Source organism: Chanodichthys erythropterus, chromosome 20 (genome assembly GCF_024489055.1).
Source record: "Chanodichthys erythropterus isolate Z2021 chromosome 20, ASM2448905v1, whole genome shotgun sequence".
NCBI classification, from domain to species: Eukaryota; Metazoa; Chordata; class Actinopteri; order Cypriniformes; family Xenocyprididae; genus Chanodichthys; species Chanodichthys erythropterus.
Genome location: NC_090240.1, coordinates 25811725 through 25831280, shown reverse-complemented (window position 1 = coordinate 25831280; position 19556 = coordinate 25811725). Strand labels below are relative to the sequence as shown.

General features: G+C 37.0%; 1 protein-coding gene across 11 annotated transcripts in view; it reads left to right on the top strand.

The window, feature by feature from the left end:
• The window catches only part of ubr4 (ubiquitin protein ligase E3 component n-recognin 4), a 58504-nt gene that overhangs the window by 2223 nt on the left and 36725 nt on the right, over positions 1–19556 (top strand). For 5 of the 11 annotated variants that reach the window (XM_067372144.1, XM_067372136.1, XM_067372137.1 and 2 more), the window contains exons 2-30: positions 767–864; positions 1008–1111; positions 1216–1345; positions 3890–4029; positions 4691–4793; positions 5243–5384; positions 5466–5590; positions 5672–5796; positions 5889–5948; positions 6029–6219; positions 8748–8847; positions 8914–9069; positions 9161–9278; positions 11890–11931; positions 12121–12308; positions 13233–13389; positions 13480–13565; positions 13670–13839; positions 13992–14271; positions 14357–14495; positions 14647–14726; positions 17276–17404; positions 17492–17674; positions 17770–17892; positions 17980–18209; positions 18673–18791; positions 18923–19020; positions 19105–19262; positions 19344–19550. In XM_067372144.1, coding sequence (XP_067228245.1) covers positions 767–864; positions 1008–1111; positions 1216–1345; positions 3890–4029; positions 4691–4793; positions 5243–5384; positions 5466–5590; positions 5672–5796; positions 5889–5948; positions 6029–6219; positions 8748–8847; positions 8914–9069; positions 9161–9278; positions 11890–11931; positions 12121–12308; positions 13233–13389; positions 13480–13565; positions 13670–13839; positions 13992–14271; positions 14357–14495; positions 14647–14726; positions 17276–17404; positions 17492–17674; positions 17770–17892; positions 17980–18209; positions 18673–18791; positions 18923–19020; positions 19105–19262; positions 19344–19550 — 3981 coding nt within the window. The remainder of the gene's footprint in view (positions 1–766; positions 865–1007; positions 1112–1215; positions 1346–3889; positions 4030–4690; positions 4794–5242; positions 5385–5465; positions 5591–5671; positions 5797–5888; positions 5949–6028; positions 6220–8747; positions 8848–8913; positions 9070–9160; positions 9279–11889; positions 11932–12120; positions 12309–13232; positions 13390–13479; positions 13566–13669; positions 13840–13991; positions 14272–14356; positions 14496–14646; positions 14727–17275; positions 17405–17491; positions 17675–17769; positions 17893–17979; positions 18210–18672; positions 18792–18922; positions 19021–19104; positions 19263–19343; positions 19551–19556) is intronic. The other 6 variants (XM_067372146.1, XM_067372145.1, XM_067372141.1 and 3 more) reach the window with 5 other exon arrangements.

Sequence of the window (19556 nt, the reverse complement as noted above, 5' to 3'; positions counted from 1 at the left end):
AATGTTAATTACAATAATATTATATAATTAATACTAAAATAACACTGGTACAAACTGAGCAATTATTAAAAGAGATTTTAGGAATCATTTAACACATGCACCTTAAACATTTTTTTATGATGATTGATATTGTGTATGTTGTTGTTATGCACAAATGAGGAACTTTGATATTGCTTTCAGTATGTCAAGCGTTCATTCTGTCAGATAAGGTCATGCATTCTTACTCCAAGGACATTTTTGAGCTTTGGAATTTTTTCACCTTTTATTGTTAGCTAGTTGTTACATGCTTATTATAGGACAGTTTCATAAGTTTATCTCTGCGAGAGTCATGTAGATTTCTGGATGGAACAGCATTTTGTGAGTTCTTTAGTTAGTTTTTGCCCTAATTACTTTCATAATGGATGTTTCTGTTCTTATTGTGAACGATTTGGTTCTTCCAACTGAAAACCTTGTTTGTTTTCATAATCTTTCATCAGAATGTAATTACTTTTGCTTCATCTGAAACGATTTTGCTTTTCCACTGATTTCACTTCGATCATGAAAACTATTGGATAATATTACTAACCAATAGGCAAATAGCGGTTTAGGCATTGGTTTAGCACATACTCAGTCTGGCTGCATTCTAATGTTACAGTGACTTTCATAAATTCATATTGGATAATCCAGTCCCGCCCTACATTTTATCTCATTACTTACCTGAGTAAAAAATGAGTTGGAAACTGCAACTTACATTGATTGTAACTGTTTTTCTCTTCTTTTTTCATAGTGAATCTGAGATTCTTCACCATGACAAACAGTATGAGCCATTCTACTCCTCGTTTGTGGCACTATCTGCACATTACATCACCACAGTTTGTGGACAAAGTATGTCAAATTTCAATATATTATTCTAAAACTATAATTTCTTTAATTTCTAGCTGAAATACATCATATGTTCCCATTTTGAATAGCTTTTATCATTTCCTCTTTACTATTATTTTAATAACAGTTTTTCTGTCACATTTTAGTCCCCAGAAATCAGCTGCTGTCGGTAGCTGCAGCATGTAAAGTATTGATTGAATTCTCACTGCTGCGTCTGGAAAATCCTGATGAAGCATGTGCAGTCTCTCAGGTCAGACATGCACCTTTTGATCAGAACATGGTGTACATCCTGTCTGTTTGAAGAAACATAACATGCTCTTATAAACTAACTAACTTCCTCTTTCTGCTCCATAGAAGCACCTGATCCTCTTAATAAAAGGCCTTTGTACTGGCTGCAGTCGATTGGATCGAACAGAGATCATCACCTTTACTGCGATGATGAAGTCGGCCAAACTTCCCCAAACTGTCAAGACACTTTCTGATGGTAAGAGCTGTTTTAAATTGTCATAGCCGTGTGTTACTAGACAAATGAGCTGTCTAGTTCTTGTAAGGGGCTTTCTAATGGAGCACATTTTCTGTTATCGCAATTGTTCCCAGTGCCCCCAGGATGCGGGTCAATTTAAAAAAAAAAAAAATTTGGTGTTATTATGCGCATCAGAGTGAACGACACTTGTATGTGCATCGTGCTTACGCTGTACGCTCACTGTCCCTTATATCCACGCTAAATCATCACCACTGTCATCCCTTACGTGTGTTTCCACTGTTAACCCTTTACATGTGCTTTGTTGAACTAATGACATCACCATCGGCTAAAATACGTTATTTTAGTTCCTGAAAAAGTGCGCACCCGAGTTGCTTTCTCATTCACATGAATTGCACCACAGTTCCAGTGCAACCAAACCCAGTCCACCTTCTACATGTAGTCTGAGGTTCAATACCGGGTTCTTGTAACAGCTTTCATATTACCAATTTTTCATGCAAACCATACCCCCTTTTCGAGTTAAACTGCAAGTGTGAAGCCATCCTAAGGCATGTGAAATGTCTTGCTTGGTTTAATGACATGTTTTTATGGATGTAATCTCTGTGGTTTAGATATAGACCCAGTGTTGCAGGATGGGAATATGCAGCAGTGTTTTGGTGTGTTAAATGATGAGCCTCTTGCTTGTAATTTCAACACAGCTGTTCAGAAGTAAACAACTTGAGGTGGTGAAGATGTTTCATTTGTAGGATTTTCATGTTCCCTTTGCCTTGTAATTTAAGAGATATAATATCTGGTGTAGATTGGCTCAGATAATTCCTGCAGGTCTACTTGTGCTGATTTTGAGGGAAAATCTACAGAATTCATTTATACATAACACCGTTCAAGTTTGGGGTCGGTAAGGTTTTTTAACCCTGTTGAAGGAATTCTCTTATGCTGCATTTATTTAAATACAGTAAAAACAGTAATATTGTCAAATATTATTACAATTGAAAATAACTTTCATATAATTTAAAATGTAATGATTTATTTATTACTGAAATTTTCAGCAATTACATTAGTGTTCAATATCACATGACCCCTCAAAAATCATTCTAATATCAAAGACTTTATATATAGAAAGACGGTGCACTCGTATTACAATGAATGGGAGAAAGTGCAACGTGCAATATGGTGGAACAAGTCCCGCCTTCTAAATAAAAGTGCCAATAAATGATTGTCGCTTCATCGCAACTGCCTTTAGAAGCCCCGGTTGCTATAGAAACGGTCAGCTCCCTTTAGGACTGCACATGTGCGTTGGCTGCTCCAACAGTTGTTGTCAGATTTCATTGGTGAATTCTTCTAATATGTGAATTAAATAATAAGATTGTTGAATAGCTTTGGAGAATTTCATGTTTCCCCATTCAAAGAGATATGAGCTGCACTTGCATGTCTGAAATTGCGTTTTAAAGATGGCCGCCGAGTGAAATAACTTTTTCAGGATTCCTTTGTGCATAGGAAGTTCAAAAGAACAGCATTTATTTGAAATAAAAATAATTTATAACATTATATATGTTATATATTTTTTTTTAAGTAATGCATCCTTGCTGAATAAAAGTAATAATTTCTTCCCCAAAAGATTTTTACTGACCTAAACATTTGAAAGATAATGTATATGGCAACGTGTTAAAAGGAGCTAAAAGATAGTAGTATACTCTTTTTGATAAATGATCAATTTAGCCAAAATATTTTATAAACACACACACAAAGGGGCAGATGATCTGTAGGATTGTAGTTTTTTATGGAAGTTCTAATAATGTGCAATTCTGCTAGGACAGATTCCTAAGGTGCCGTTGAAGTTCATTCATGTCTCGCAAAGCTGATGCAGCGCTGGCAGTACCCAGATGTGTCATATATTTGTTCTCTTTACAGCCCTTCATCTGCTATACATGAGAATTAATGAAGCGTCATTTTACCGTGTGTCTGTTTTTGCTGCTCATATGATTATTGTGGCTAATTATAAAACCTCTCTTGTGAGTTTTACTCAGTTTAGATCATGTCAGAAGGGAGCTGTTCTGTTTAGTTCTGTTCATTCTTTAATATTACAAATTAGTAACACATTCTTTTAGCATGTTATTTCAGTATATTTATTTTTTTTTAAAGGAACATTCCTGCTGACCTGTATGTACATCCAATAATATGGAATTTTCCTACAGCAAATTTGGGGGCTTTTCTCAGGAAATATTTTTTTGTTATTGTATGTAAATAATTTAATTGATTAAACATCATGGAATTATTATTATTTTTTTTTAATTCAAATTAATCATGAATATCTAATTTTTCTAAAAAAAAAAAAAAAAAAAGGTTGGCACAGTTCTCTCCAGGCAAAGCAAAGTCTCATCTGCGTGTGTTAACCTTTTTCCTCATGTGAGTGCCAGACTGGTAGAAAGAAATCTTTGTTTTCTTTCTCCTGTCAGAGAGAGGATTTGAGATCTTCCATAATAGTTAACTCAAAGATGAGATTCTGTCTGCCGATATTCTGCAATCATCTTTGGTGCTCTTGTTTTCCAGTGGAGGACCAGAAGGAGATTCCCTCCCCTGTTAACCCCGAACTCAGACATAAAGAAGTCCAAATGAACTTTTTCAATCAGCTCACATCAGTGTTTAACCCTGACATTACCGGGCTAGCCTCTCCATCTGTTCACATGCAGGTCAGTGAATGAGATTCGTCTTTCAATTGGGTTCACAATAGCTATGTTTACATGGACACCTTTTGTGTGTTTGATAAATCTGAACATAGTGTTTACATGAATGCCAAATAAAGTGATTGGGTTCATGTGTGTGTTTAAAAATTAAAAGCTTTATTGGAATTGTCATGCACACACTGCATGAATATACAGACTGTTGCCTCTTATTAACCATCCTCCTACTATTCTTTCTTTTATTTGTTTTAAAAAGCAGACTTAAAATGTATCTATTTAAAGGAGATGATGAGCACATGAAGCATTGTGCCATGCTGATTGTATTTATCAAGCAGCAAAAATGCCTCTTTCCATGCCCTAAACAAGTCGTCTGTGGATGAGAGTCCGAAGCAAGGACTAGGACTGTTTTAGAATTTCACGACAGTCATTTACGACGCTATATTCAACAACATGTCCTATCAAACTGATTTGAAAAAAGTATAAACCACCCCTTACAATCCGAATGAAATTCATTACGATTGACGTTTTTTATTCTGGCTGCGCTACTAGTCCGATTAAAAATAGATTATTAGGGTCCATGAAAACACAGCTAAAGATGTGATTACTGCTGTTTTGTTATGAGCAAACACAAATGTTTTAGGACAAAACTGTCATGTCATGTTTTTTACAGGGTGAGAATGAATGTGATGACCAGACAACAGCAGATCAGGCAACGCAGGCCAAAATGAAGAATGCCTTCATCTCTCAAAATGTGTCCAGTTTACAAGAATTAGGTGAGCTGTGCTTGTGAGCTCAAACTTTTCAACCCATTTACTGCATGATCAAATCAGACCAAGTACATCTTTTTTTTTTTCTTTTTTTCAGCATTGAGCAAATTGAAATCTCTTTAAGCACTGTTAACACCATACTCACAATGCCATTTTGATTATTATCAATATTTATGTATGCCTATTTAAGAGCAGCATCTAAAAGACACATTTTAGAAAGATTACAATTGCATTGCATTTATGTTTTTGATGCCGCCTTTTGTAAATATGGACTAAAACTTTATCAAACATTTCAACAGTTGGATGTCACACTGTCACATCAAAGTGTGACAGCTGTAAATAGATCAGAAATTACAAATAAAACATTGATAAATCAAAAACAATACATGTTAAAAGGAAGTTGAACTCATTTTGTTCCACAGTATAAGTACTTATTCTTATCCTACGCATTACAGGGGGTTCAGAGAAGTTGCTGCGTGTGTGCCTCAACCTTCCCTACTTCTTACGGTATATCAACCGCTTCCAGGATGCGGTATCCGCCAACTCTTTCTTCATCATGCCGGCCACTGTGGCAGACGCTACCGCTGTCCGAAATGGGTAAATCAAAGATACCCACAGCTTACTGCTGTTTGTTGAATCTGTTGAGAGTGAGTACGCTGACTTCCATCCCTATTTCAGTTTTCACTCCCTGGTGATTGACGTGACCATGGCCTTGGACACGCTTTCCTTGCCTGTACTGGAGCCTTTGACGCCTGGGAGACTACTTGATGTGACTGTGTTGGCACTAAGCTGCCTCTATGCAGGTGGGTTCATTGAAAAAAAACTCCTCTTGTAGAGTTCAGATGTATGCAGAGAACTTCAGGTGTGTTTTTTTTTCTTCTCAGGTGTGAGTGTGGCAACTTGCATGGCCATACTGCAGGTGGGCAGTGGCTTGCAGCTTCGTGCAGCCTCCACTGGCTCCAAGGAGGAAGACTATGAAAATGACGCTGCTACCATTGTGCAGAAATGCGTAAGTGTCATTAGTGAAGGTGGCGGATGACTTTTGATAGTTTTATTGTCTTTGGTACACTGCTGATCTTCTGTTTTTCTTTTTTTCAACAGCTGGAAATCTATGAGATGATTGGACAGGCCATCAGTAACTCTCGCAGAGCTGGAGGGGAGGTAGGTGAACTATTCGCCACAGAGTATACAACATAAGTGAGAATAGCCCACATCTGACATCTGGTTTCGTGTTTCAACAGCATTATCAGAACTTTCAGCTCTTGGGCGCCTGGTGCCTGTTGAACAGCCTGTATTTGATACTGAACCTGAGCCCCACGGCCCTTGCTGATAAAGGAAAGGAGAAAGATCCCCTGGCAGCACTACGGGTCCGAGACATCGCCACCCGAACCAAGGACGGAGCAGGATCTCCTAAACTTGGCCCGGGGAAAGGGTAAGTGCCTTTGTGTTCTGTGCTTCAAGTTAATGCCTAATAAATTATGAGTTCACAAAATATAAGAGTGCCCTAAATTATGTGGCATGTTCTTAGAAATGTTAATTTCTTAGACTTAATTTCGGGTTTAATCTTTTTTTATTATTATTATTATTTATTTTTTTTTTTTTTAAGTCTATATAGTTTCAGCTGTATATATATGTATATATATTAGGGCTGTCAATCGATTAAACATTTTAATCTAATTAATTACACACTCTGTGATTAATTAATCGAAATTAATTGCATACATAATTTTTGCTGTGAAAGTATTAAATATTTCAATTCAGATGAATCAATGCAGGGTTTTTTCCTGGGTCAAAAATGGTCTTCGGTGGTGACAGACATGGTCATCCACACAAACAGTAAAAAGTGCCCTACCCACGTGATCTGCGAGCCCGATACTGACAATAAAGTACCCGTCACTCTCACAGTAATTCTTTCTTGCCCCCTTTTGCAAAAGTGATTTTATAGCTTTGTAAGAGAAGATGCTTTTTTGCTAAATCTGAAAAGTATAAAAAAGTAGCATTTAGAAGTAATATTAACTAATAATGTAATTTTCTACCATATACAATTGAATGCACCTAGCTAACAACAACTTGCTTTGTTCTGGTTTCACCTCACTTCAGTCTATGTTAACTGATTTTATAGGTAGGCCTAATTTACTACAGATTGTCATTTAAATAACCTGAAAATATTGTGGATTATTAAGGCTAATTTTACTAACCACTCTTGCTAAATGGGGTACGCTCACTTATGTTCTCATTTCAGAGTTGTTCGAGTAAATGATTCACTATAGACCGTGTGGACCGATCAGTTGTTGTCATGAATCTGTTCAAATGAGTCATTAGGTCGCGAAATGGACATTAGCGGACGTTGACGCGTTACGTGCGAATCGCGACTGTTATTAGAACATCGCAAAACATTTGTCAACACAGAAAACACTTCACCACTGGATAGGATTTTCTTTTTGTTTACTGAAAGTGTGGTTTATCTCAACTACATGTGCCTGTCAAAGAAGATGAGGTGACGTTCTTTTGAGCACTATTCACACCCAACGGTTATTCAGAAAAAACATTCTCTAAATGCGTCTCGTGAAACATGGATTCGGTCTTAGGAACTTTTAGCATTGTGTCAGTTGATTTAGCTTATTATGTGTGAGGTAGAGAGAGTGTTTGAAGACACTCGCTTTGAACCTGGAGAGCTCGCACGCACGAGAACGGCTCCAGGTTCAAAGGTCAATACAGAATGGATTAATCGGCGTTTTTTTTTTTTACGCATTATTTTTTCTCAGATTAATTAATCGAAATTAACGCGTTATTTTGACAGCCCATATATATATATATATGTATATATATGCACATCTTGATGCATCTTTACGCACAACTGCCAGCCTGCATGGAGAGCTTCTTGAGACTCCAGAGACACCAGCAGCTTCAAATACCTGTTTGCTGCTCAACACTGACTTTTTTTTATAGCTGCCCTTTTAATACATTTAATTTTTTTGAAAAACTTTCATTAATAAGTCTTTATCTGATATTCTAATATTCAGTTTTCACACAATATTAGTTGTTTTCATGCCTTTTGCACAACATTGGGCCATTTCGTGCTTTTCATCTTCAGAAAGATCTTTCTTCCTCCCCATATTGCATGAAAACTGTGACTTGCTTAATAATGTGGAACAACCTCTAAGTAAGGTTTCCATAGACCTGGCAAATTATTTTGTCTGTGCTTGAGACCAGTTATCTAAAAAGATATGGATAAATAAACAAACAAACATTTTCTTAGAAAAACTTAAATCTGAATGTTTATTCTAATGAAATCTTACTGATGTGTCACTTGCATAATAATTTGGAACGCTATATATATATATATATATATATATATATATATATATATATATATATATATATATATATATATATATATATATATATATATATATATATCAATTTTTATTTATTTATTTTTTTTTATATCAAGATTTATTTTTTTTGTTTTTGTGGAGTTACACCACATTTTACAACTTGAACTAACCTTACCTTGATATAGTCAAATTATCAAATATTTTAAATACCTAAATTAAATTTATTGACCTATTTATTGAAACTTTCATGATGGTCTGCAGGGATCCTCTTATCGTTATGATAATTTCCTGATCCTATTCCCTATTTTCAAAAAAATTAAAGATTTTGTGAAATTATTTTTTAATTTGGCTTTTTTCTTCTTTATTTTTAGTATTATTACTACTATTTTTTTCACTTCATTATCACTACTATATTTTAAGGTTTTCCAAGTTTTAATTCATTATGATATCAGGATACCATCATCCTGACATTTTTTACTTTATAAATTAATACAAAAATAAATGACAAACAAGCTTATATTCGATGTGTATTAAACTCATTGTATGTATGTATGAATTGGACGTGATTTTAACGTGATTTTGAATATAACAAAAAGTAAGTGTCAGTTTTCCCCCCCATCAGGCACCAAGGTTTTGGGGTTCTGTCAGTCATTCTGGCCAATCACTCAATCAAGCTGCTCACATCACTGTTCCAGGACTTACAAGTGGAGGCTCTTCATAGAGTAAGGCCAAACACAACTGCTTCTTTTGAAATGCCATGCATTTTTATATTCTAAATATGAGTATAGCCGTTTTCTGTCTTTAAGGGCTGGGCCAGTGACGGGCCTCCAGCAGAGCTGAACATCATGGCCCAGAGCACGTCCATCCAGAGAGTGCAGAGACTCATTGACTCGGTCCCTCTCACCAACCTGCTCTTCACACTGCTCTCCACCTCCTATAAAAAGGTATGTGACCACAAGACTCAATCATGGTTGCTATGAGGAAGTTTTCTGCTGTGGTTGATGAATGTGGTGGCTCTGGTTCTGCTTGATTCAGGCATGTGTGCTGCAGCGGCAGAGGAAGGGTTCGGTCAGCAGTGACGCCAGTGCCTCCACTGACTCCAACACTTACTACGAAGATGACTTCAGCAGCACAGAAGAGGACAGCAGTCAAGGTAACGAACACTGCAGATTTCTTACCGTTTAAAGTGTCATGAAACCCCCGTTTTAGCACTGCTTGTTCACACCTCTGATTTGAAAAAGGCAAAAAAATTGGTGTGTAAAGCTGTAGAGGATGGGAAGAAGGGAGACAACAACCAATAAATCCTGCAACACACTTATTATACAGACAAATGAATATTTAAATGTGAGCGGAAGAAAAAAACAAACAGATTTGCAAGCACCTTGATGTATTTTAAAAATATAATCCTATGACAACAAACTCACAAAAATCTTATCATTAGATACTACTAACAACTGTCATGACCAAATCAAATACATTTTGTTAATTATTCTTAGAAATATCAACATATCAGCATTAGAACTTTGCAGAGCTACTGGTTTATATGAAAAATGAGAAAGAACTAATAATAAAAGGACTAATAATAATTTCATTACGTTTACGAGCACTACAGTTTATGAACATATGACACACATCAGTTTAACACAGAAAGTATAAAGGCATAGTTATTCTTCTTTGAATTTTTCCTTCTATATCATTGTCACGTATCAGAATAATCATGTATCAGAATAATCACATGTATCAGAATAATCCATCTTGTCATCGTGTTCATGATCAGACAAATCACTTTATCACTGTGTCCTTATTTGCACGTGTATATCATTAGAAGAAGACATGATTAAATATGTGTGCATACATGCTGCTGGTTCATGTTTGGAGCAGGAGAGTATGTGAAATATGTCTATAACTTTAAACACACTTGCTCCAGTCCAGATATAAACTTTAATCCATGTTGTTGAACTATTCGTGGAGAAATCCGCTCTTGTGCGTGCTCAACATATGTGTTTTAGGCTTTCATGACCTTTTAACCTTGTAAATGAAGGCCACAGTGAGGTCAGACATTGTAGTTGACCTTAATTAAGAAAGAACCTGACATTCAGTACATGTGCAGAGTAGTTGCTTTTACCAGTACATTTCTCCAGTAGATTGATGTCTAGCTGGGTGAATCTCACAAAAAATCTCCTGCTTATATTTCAAAATGAAACATTAGGAAACATTATTTTGCTGAAAATGAAGCACATTTTTGGGCTTTTGTCTCATGACAATTAAGCAGATTTTGCAATGAAGATGATTACTGGAATACTAGTGAATAATAATATAAGTCATCCTATCCGCATACATGTATATTTTTATTTTTTGTTCATTATTTTTCTTTGTTCATTATTTTTTACTCCTAAATAAACTTTCTTAAAGGGTTAGTTCACCCGAAAATGAAAATTCTGTCATTTATTACTTGCCCTCATGTCGTTTCACACCCGTAAGACCTTCTTTAATCTTCAAAACACAGATAAAGATATTTTAGTTGAAATCCGATGGCTCCGTGAGGCTTTCATAGGGAGTAATGTCACTTCCCCTCTCAAGATCCATAAATGTACTAAAAACATATTTAAATCAGTTCATGTGAGTACAGTGGTTCAATATTAATATTATAAAGGGACGAGAATATTTTTGGAGCGCCAAAAAACGCGAATAGTTTGACACGCGATCTAAATCATGATTCGACACACTGATTCATTTGTGTTCCGAAGCTTCCTGAAGCAATGTTTTGAAATCGGCCATCACTAAATAAGTCGTTATTTTGTTTTTTGGCGCTCCAAAAATATTCTCGTCGCTTTATAATATTAATATTGAACCACTGTACTCACATGAACCGATTTAAATATGTTTTTAGTACCTTTATGGATCTTGAGAGAGGAAGTGTCCATTGCTCCCTATGGAGGCCTCACGGAGCCATCGGATTTCAACTAAAATATCTTAATTTGTGTTCCGAAGATTAACAAAGGTCTTGCAGGTGTGGAACGGCATGACGGTAATAAATAAAAGTAATAAATGACAGAATTTTCATTTTTGGGTGAACTAACCCTTTAATGCACTTTAGAATAAAAAATAAATGAATTACTGTAATTCTGATATATGATTTACTGTAATGCTTTTTATTGCTGCTACAATTGGAAAGTGTGGATTTAAATTCTTATTTTTGAAAACAGTAATGTCAAAAACACACAAAAAGCTTTCATTTTCTTTATGCTAAATTTTGATATTTTTCCTATTTTGCATTGAAATATGACCTGTACATTTCTTGACAAGATTTAATACATAATATATAATAATAAAATATTTGCTAGATTTTTTTCATTTAATTATTTTTTTATTTTATTAAGAGGGTTTAAATGATTTAAATGTGCTTAATTACGATAACAATCATGTCAATATGACCTGTGCTTTTCTTGACAGTTTTTGCGAGGTTCCCCCAGCTTTCTTATTTAATGTTATTAGAATGAGTTATTTTCTATGCAGCTGAGTACAGGGTTTGCTTGTGGTTTACTGAGCTAGTGTCAGGGCTGAGGAATCTCAGGGACATTCTCAGGCAGTTCCTGAGCGCTGCACGCTGTAGTAGAAGGACAGCAGTCAGGCCTCCCCAGAGCTCAGAGTCAGGTCAGTTTACTTCCTGCTCCTGAACACTGTGGCACGCTAAGCTAAGCATGCTCTGCTAACTGTGCCGATCTGGCAGCCATCACAGCTAGTGACAGTGTTCATTATTTCAGCAGAGAGAAGACAGGAGAGGACAAGAGCAGCTTGTTTCTCAGGTCAGCAGATCTCTGTTTTAGGTCAGACTCGTAGTGTCTCATTATGCTTCTGTTAATTGTGCAGTAAACAGTAAAAAGATCTTAAGTAGATTTATTTCCATGGCTAAATGGAAACAGCATCACTGTTTGCATACAGTACAGTGACTTCATTGAATTCTGTGCTGAATGTCACTCTTGGCGTGTTTTCAGATGATGATAGTGAGCCCATTCTGGGACTGTGGTTTGAAGAGACAATTTCTCCCAGTAAAGAGAAGGTGGCACCTCCACCTCCCCCTCCTCCCCCACCTCTGGAAACATCCCCGAGACTGAAGAGCCCCAGCAAACTGAACACGGCAGAGAACGGCAACATCCTGGCTAGTCGCAAGGACCCAGAGTTGGTAAGGCCACAATGTGTAGCGCGCATCTGATTTTGACTAACTTTGCTGCTTGAACTGAAATGTTGTTTTATGTCCTGTACAAACACATTTGTTATATGGCAAGCTGATAACCAAATCAAACTTGTCTGAGTTGTTAAGGCTTGTTCTTGATTCATCTTCTCAAAACCAGTGTGAAGTGAGATAACATCTCTGGCTGTTCTGAAATGTTGAAATCAAAATTGATACTGTTTTTTTTTTTTGGTTGTTTTTTTTTTTATACAGGCACTGTTTAAATTAAAATGTTTACTTTTAAATACATAAATAGTACTTTGTAAAAATTAAAACTATGATGCCAATTTGCTGTTCAAAAAACACGTATTATCAATGTTGAAAACATAGTTTTTTTTTTCAGGATTATTTGATGGATAGAAAGTTCAAAACAACAGCATTTATCTGAAATATAAAGCTTTTGCAACATTATAAATGTCTATACTGTCACTTTTGATCAATTTAATGCATTCTTGCTAAATAAAAGTATTCCTTTCTTAATTAATAATCTTCTCCTGAAAATTCAGCTTTGCCATCACAGGAATAAATTGCATTATATTGCATATATTTAAATTGCATATATGTAAAATATATATTCAAATAGAAAACAGTTATTTTAAATTGTAAAAATATTTCACAATATTACTGTTTTTGCTGTATTTTGGCTCAAATAAATGAAACCTTGGTGAGCAGAAGAGACTTCTTTTAAAAACATTCATTTATGTTGCAAATAAATAATACATGTAAAACAATAAAATATATTTAAAATTGTGTATAAACTTGTATAAATATTATTAAATATTATTTTTGTATCATTTATTTGTTTATTTACATCACATTACACAATGAGTGAAATGGAATTTCATGTTAACTTAACACAACACTTTCTTGTTCTAGTTTTTGAGTTTGGCCTCAAGCATACTGAACTTCATCACCACCTCCATGCTGAAGTCCAGAAATAATTTCATTCGCAACTACCTGAGCGTGTCGCTCACGGAGCAGCACATGGCCACCCTCGCCAGCATCATCAAGGATGTTGACAAAGATGTCAAAGGTTTTTTTTTAAGCCCTCTGCTCTTTTCTGTATTTTACATTTATGCTTCCACTTAGGCATTTCCTAACATGGAACTTTGTTGCCTTCCAGGTTCCTCTGATGACGAATTCGCCTCAGCCCTCTATCACTTCAATCACTCTCTGGTAACATCAGACCTGCCCTCTCCATCCCTACAGGTAAATTAATAAAAAAATGCCTGATCTGAATCTCAATATTAATTTAACAAATTTGTGACACACATCAGGTATCTGATACCTTGTTTTCTATAACTTTTCTTCAGAACACTCTTCTGCAGCAGTTAGGTGTTGCCCCATTCTCAGAGGGTCCCTGGCCCATGTACATCCATCCTCAGTCTCTCTCAGTGCTCTCCAGGTTACTGCTGATCTGGCAGCATAAAGCCAGCCAGCAGGGGGAGCCTGATGTACCCGAGTGCATGAAGGTCTGGGAGAGGTAAGACATCACTAAATCTTAAAGAATTCGTTTTTTTTTTTTTTTCTCAAATGTAACTTTGGGTTTCTTCACAACATTCTCACCAATGTGTATATTGTGGGTTAACATCAAGTTCATCGTATAACATTCACAACTGAATATATTTTCCTTAGGTTTGTGGGCACTCTAAAACAACACACGCTACAAGGAGCGGTCCCTGCTGATGAGGACCTCAATGTTGAACACCTCCAGCTGCTATTGCTCATCTTTCACAACTTCTCTGAAAAGGGCCGTCGCAACGTCCTAACCCTCTGCATGCAGGCCATCGCTGAAATCGCGGCCCATGTGGATTCTCAGCTTCAGGCTGTACCCCTCAACCTGGCCCGCATCTTGCTTGTGTTTGACTACCTGCTGCACCAATACTCAAAAGCTCCCATGTACTTGTTTGAGCAGGTACTGATGTAGCTATACTTTCACTGGAAACATGCCACTGTTTTGTAGATGGTTATTAACAATTAGATTTTATTTGCACACTCAGGTCCAGTACAATCTTCTGACACCATTGGCTTCCGGTGGCAGTTCAGGACAGGACGGGGGAAAGAGAGGTGCCGTCCCACTTTATTATGGTTTCAAAGAGGTGGAGGAGAACTGGGCCAAGCACTGCTCGGCAGGTAGGAGTAAGTCAGACCCTCTTATATTTCTCTCCATTGTACCCTAGATAATCTATATCACACATACAGCAGTCCTCAGTAAACAACAGTTGAAAGCTTTGCTAATCTAGTGCAAGAGCTGTTTTGATTATTCATGTCTGTTGTCCCTCTCATGTAGATTCCACAGTGCAGCCGAAATTCTACTGTGTTCTGTCCCCTGAAGCCTCAGAGGATGACAGGAGTCGACTTGACGGCAAGGTGAGGCCACACATCACAAGTCTACATAAGCTTTAGAGCCATGGGAGTGTCTGTGCACCTAGTTAAAATCATTTTGGTTTGCATGAACTTTTCAGTCTTGAGGTCTCAATATACTTATGGCGAAGTTCTTTTTCATTCTTCACTTAGGGGTAAAAAGTCAAGTCAAATTTATTTATATAGCGCTTTTACAATTTGTAATTGTTTCAAAGCAGCTTTACATATTAGAAGCACAGAAAAAAAGGGAAGTGGTTAAAATAAGCTGTACAAACAAGCGTGGTAATATGTAACATATACAAGATGGTGCTACATTAAGCCAATGTCGGCTGACTCCCAGGGGTGGAAAAAAACCCCTAGGAGTAAAACCCAGCGTGCTAACACTGGGAAAAAAAAGTCCTAGGAGGGAAAAAACCCCTTGGAAGATATATATAATATATGTAAATGGATATGGAGATCAAAATCCGAATTATACATTTTTATTATAGAGATTAAAAATAGATTATATATAAATATATGTAAGCGGATACGGGGATTAAAAATCTGAATTATAGATGCAGCCAGAATTGGATCTTTAGGCCCATTGTCTCCTGGGCTAGGTTGTAGTCTGGTCCAGACACAGGTTCTCCATCTGATCTGGATACGGCCTGGATCCAGCACCCGGCAAATCTCAGGATAAGCAGAGAGACAGATATTAGCGTAGATGCCATTCTTATTCTGATGTACAGGTATATCTAGTGTTATAGGAAATGTTCTCGGTTCCGGCCGACCTAATTATTGCAGCGTAACAATCCTTTAACGGATTTGAAAAATGTTAATGTATTGATAATGTGTTATGTGTATGCAAGAGCAAAGAGATGTGTTTTTAGTCTAGATTTAAACTGACAGAGTGTGTCTGCTTCCCGAACAATGCTAGGAAGATTGTTCCAGAGTTTAGGTGCTAAATAGGAAAAGGATCTGCCGCCTTCAGTTGATTTTGATATTCTGGGTATTATCAACTGGCCTGAATTCTGAGATCGCAATAAACGTGAAGGACTATAATGCATTAAGAGCTCACTTAGGTACTGGGGAGCTAAACCATTTAGAGCTTTATAAGTAAGCAGCAAGATTTTAAAATCTATACGATGTTTAATAGGGAGCCAATGTAATGTCGACAGAACTGGGCTAATATGGTCATACTTCCTAGTTCTAGTAAGAACTCTAGCTGCCGCATTTTGGACTGTAGTCTGTTTAAAAGCCGAGCAGAACAAACACCCAGTAGAGCGTTACAATAATCTAGTTTTGAGGTCATGAATGCATGAACCAACTGTTCCGCATTTGTCACTGAGAGCATATGTCGTAATTTAGATATATTTTTTAGATGGAAGAAGGCGGTTTTACAGATACTAGAAACATGACTTTCAAATGAAAGATTGGTATCAAAGAAGACACCCAAGTTCCTAACTGAGGACGAAGGTTTAATGGAGCACCCGTCAAGTGTTAAAGAGTATTCAAGGTTTTTTCTTGAGGAAGTTTTTGGTCCAAAGATTAGGATATCATTTTTTTCTGAATTTAATAATAAGAAATTTCTTGTCAAAAAAAGTAATTCGAAATTCATGACAAGCGATATACTGTCAGTGAACATCCTGATGCCGCCAACACTGCTGAAAGTGTTGTTTAGTTGAATATGTACATATATGCTGCGTGCTTTTCTTTCAACAACAAAAAAACAAAAACAAACACTAAACAAAAATGACAGCGGTGAGAAAACAGCAGTTAAGAAAGCATCTGATCATAGCGATGTGGATGTGTTTGACAGTTTGGCTCTCCAGTCAAGTCACATGACATTTATTTATTTAGCACTTTATATATTATTTAAAAGAAAGCGGAGAATCTCCAGTGTATTCATGTTTTTACTTGCGGAGGCTGATTTTGATGGACTAAACAGATGAAATAAACCTGAGAAGATTTCCACGTCAAAGGCGGAGCCTCAGAGCCACACCCTACCTATTACTGTTTACCATCCAGAACAAACTTTTCCAGAAAGTTCGGTTTGGCAAGCTGTTTCAAATTCATGAAACAAACACAAAACGAACTTCGCTTTGGCCTGATTTTGTTCGAAATTGTCACACCAGTTCTTTCTTTGATTTTGCTTGAAAGAGTGGACTGCTATAATTCATCTAAAACCATTTATAACATTTTTAGAATTATTTTATATTTTTTGTATCTAATTATATAATGTAAAGTTATATTATATTTAAAAATATTTGTATTGATATTATAATACATTTATTTATTATTATTATTATTATTTATTATTATTATTATTTTAATTATAATACATGCTGTCTCTAAGTGAATTTGAGAGGCAACATCAAATATTTGTACTTTTAAAATGTTTATAAATGTCACACAACTACACTTTTTAAGAAAATCACAGAAACATTTACAAGTTTATTTTAAAAACAAAACAAAAACTGGTGAGACATTACAGTACTAAAATATACACTTTTCCCCTGTTTATATATAAATGTTCATTTAAAGTTAATGTGCATGTTATTTGTCAACTGTTACAGGTCTTCCAAGTGTTGTTTAGTGGTGCGGTGAAGTATGACGACTTGTACTCCTCGTTGATCTCCCTGTTGGCTGCAGGCTCCTGCTTTGACACAGCGAGACGGCAGGAAAATAAGCCTATCACCCCAGTAGTGAGTTAGACACATTCTGCAATTTTCAGAGTCACCTTGTTTTTGTGTTGGTTGACCTCTAAATGTCACTGTCAATCTCTGTTACAGGAAGCATGTTCCTTGCAGTACTACTTCCTGGTGCTGTGGAAGATCTTGGGAGTGCTGCCACCCTCAAAGGCCTATGTTGAGCAGCTTAAGAGTGGCAACAGTGACCCCAGCGAGAGTGACATCTTACACACCCTGAGGTGGTCGTCAAGGTTGCGAGTCAGCACTTTCGTCAACTGGATCAAGGTCGGTTTTGTAATCAAAACACTAAGAAAACCTTGACCAAACGATCAATGTGTCCATCTAAGCTTCAGATTCATCTCTGTTAATTCTTTTATCAGGAACACCTAGTGAAACAGGGAATGAAAGCTGACCATGCCACATCTCTGATCGAAGTGGCCTCGGCAAAGTGCAGTGCAGTGAAATATGATGTGGATCTTGCAGAGGAATACATCGCCAGACAGGTACACTCTCAGAGTAGCCATTAATGGCTGATATGGATTTGTCTCCTGTCTCATAATATATGACTTCATAAAACATCTCCACCATAGATTTCGTCGTTTTGCTGCGTGGACCCCAACAGCATCCTACCTCTTCACCAAGTACCCTCTCTACAAACCATCTACACATTGGATGCTGTGATTTCCAAAGTGCAAGTGTCTTTAGATGAGCATTTCTCCAAAGTAGCTGCTGATACAGACCCCCACAAATCCTCTGAGATCACCAAAAACCTGCTGCCCGCCACACTGCAGCTCATTGACGTCTATACAGCCTTCACCAGGTTCTGATTACACCACATACACTGATGTTTATTACAGATTTTAATGGATAGTTCACCTAAAAAGGATAATTTTGCCATAATTTATTCAAACCACCATAAAAGGTGTTCATATAGGGGGTCACGACCGTGACACGTCTTTAAAATTCAAATTTATTGTTCTAAATGTGTTCGAATTTTTTAAAGACATGGCGCGGCGCTGAGCTTTGCTATGACTGCAAAATATGAAGGACTTTTGCTTGATACCTTGAAATTTAAGTGGTTGTTGTTGTTCACTCTTAATCTTCGCCTTTATTAAGAATCTTTGAGTTAAACTCAGCATTCGGCCTTAAAATATGACATAGTTTTTGTTTTTGGGTGAACTATCCCTTTAAAGTCCTCAAATAAACTTAATGCAACCAACTGCTTGAATGCAACTGTCCCTGAGCCCTTTCCTGATTGGTTTGCTGGTCATATGTTTATTCAGATCATATTTGCTGATGAGCCTGCCAGAGGAAGGAGAAAACAAACCCACTGAAGCTAAACTGCAGGGTTATGCTGCTGTGTTGTCCATCGGATCCACACGCTGCAAAGCAAACTTGCTTGGTAAGAATTCTGGAAAATATTAGGATGTTATTGACACAATGGCTTTTGTGTAAATTGGCATATCTAATCCTTTTTTTGGTGCAGTGCGAGGTACGTACGTGTGTTTTTATGTATTTATGCATGTCTTTCAGGTCAGACTGTGATGCAGAATCTGCCATCAGCCGTTCAGACACTGTGTGAAACATGGAACAACATTCACACTAATGAATTCCCTAACATTGGCTCATGGGTATGCATACTTTTACTTCAGCTCTTAGAGTAAACATACTCTCTTAGTTCTTCACTTTACACTGATTGGTTTCTTTGTCCACAGCGGAACGCCTTTGCCAACGACACCATCCCGTCGGAAAGTTACATCAGCGCGATTCAAGCGGCCCACCTGGGGACCCTCAGCAACCAATCGCTGTCCTTGGCCTCCTCTCTCAAACACATTCTGCTCTCATTAGTGCGCCTTACTGGGGATCTCATTGTGTAAGTCTTGAGTGACAGTTGAAATAGAGGCGTCGTATAACACATTGATAGATGCTAAAGATTATTTGTGTTTGGCTATAGCACAGAGGAGCTGAACAGTCCACAGGTGATCCGCACACTGTTGCCCCTCCTGCTGGAGAGCAGCACAGAGAGCGTTGCGGAGATCTGTAGCACTTCGCTGGAGAGGATCCTGGGTCCCGCCGAATCAGATGCTTTCCTGGCTCTCGTCTACGAGCGTCTCATCACAGGCTGCTACAACATCATTGCCAATCACTCTGATCCCAACAGGTGAGA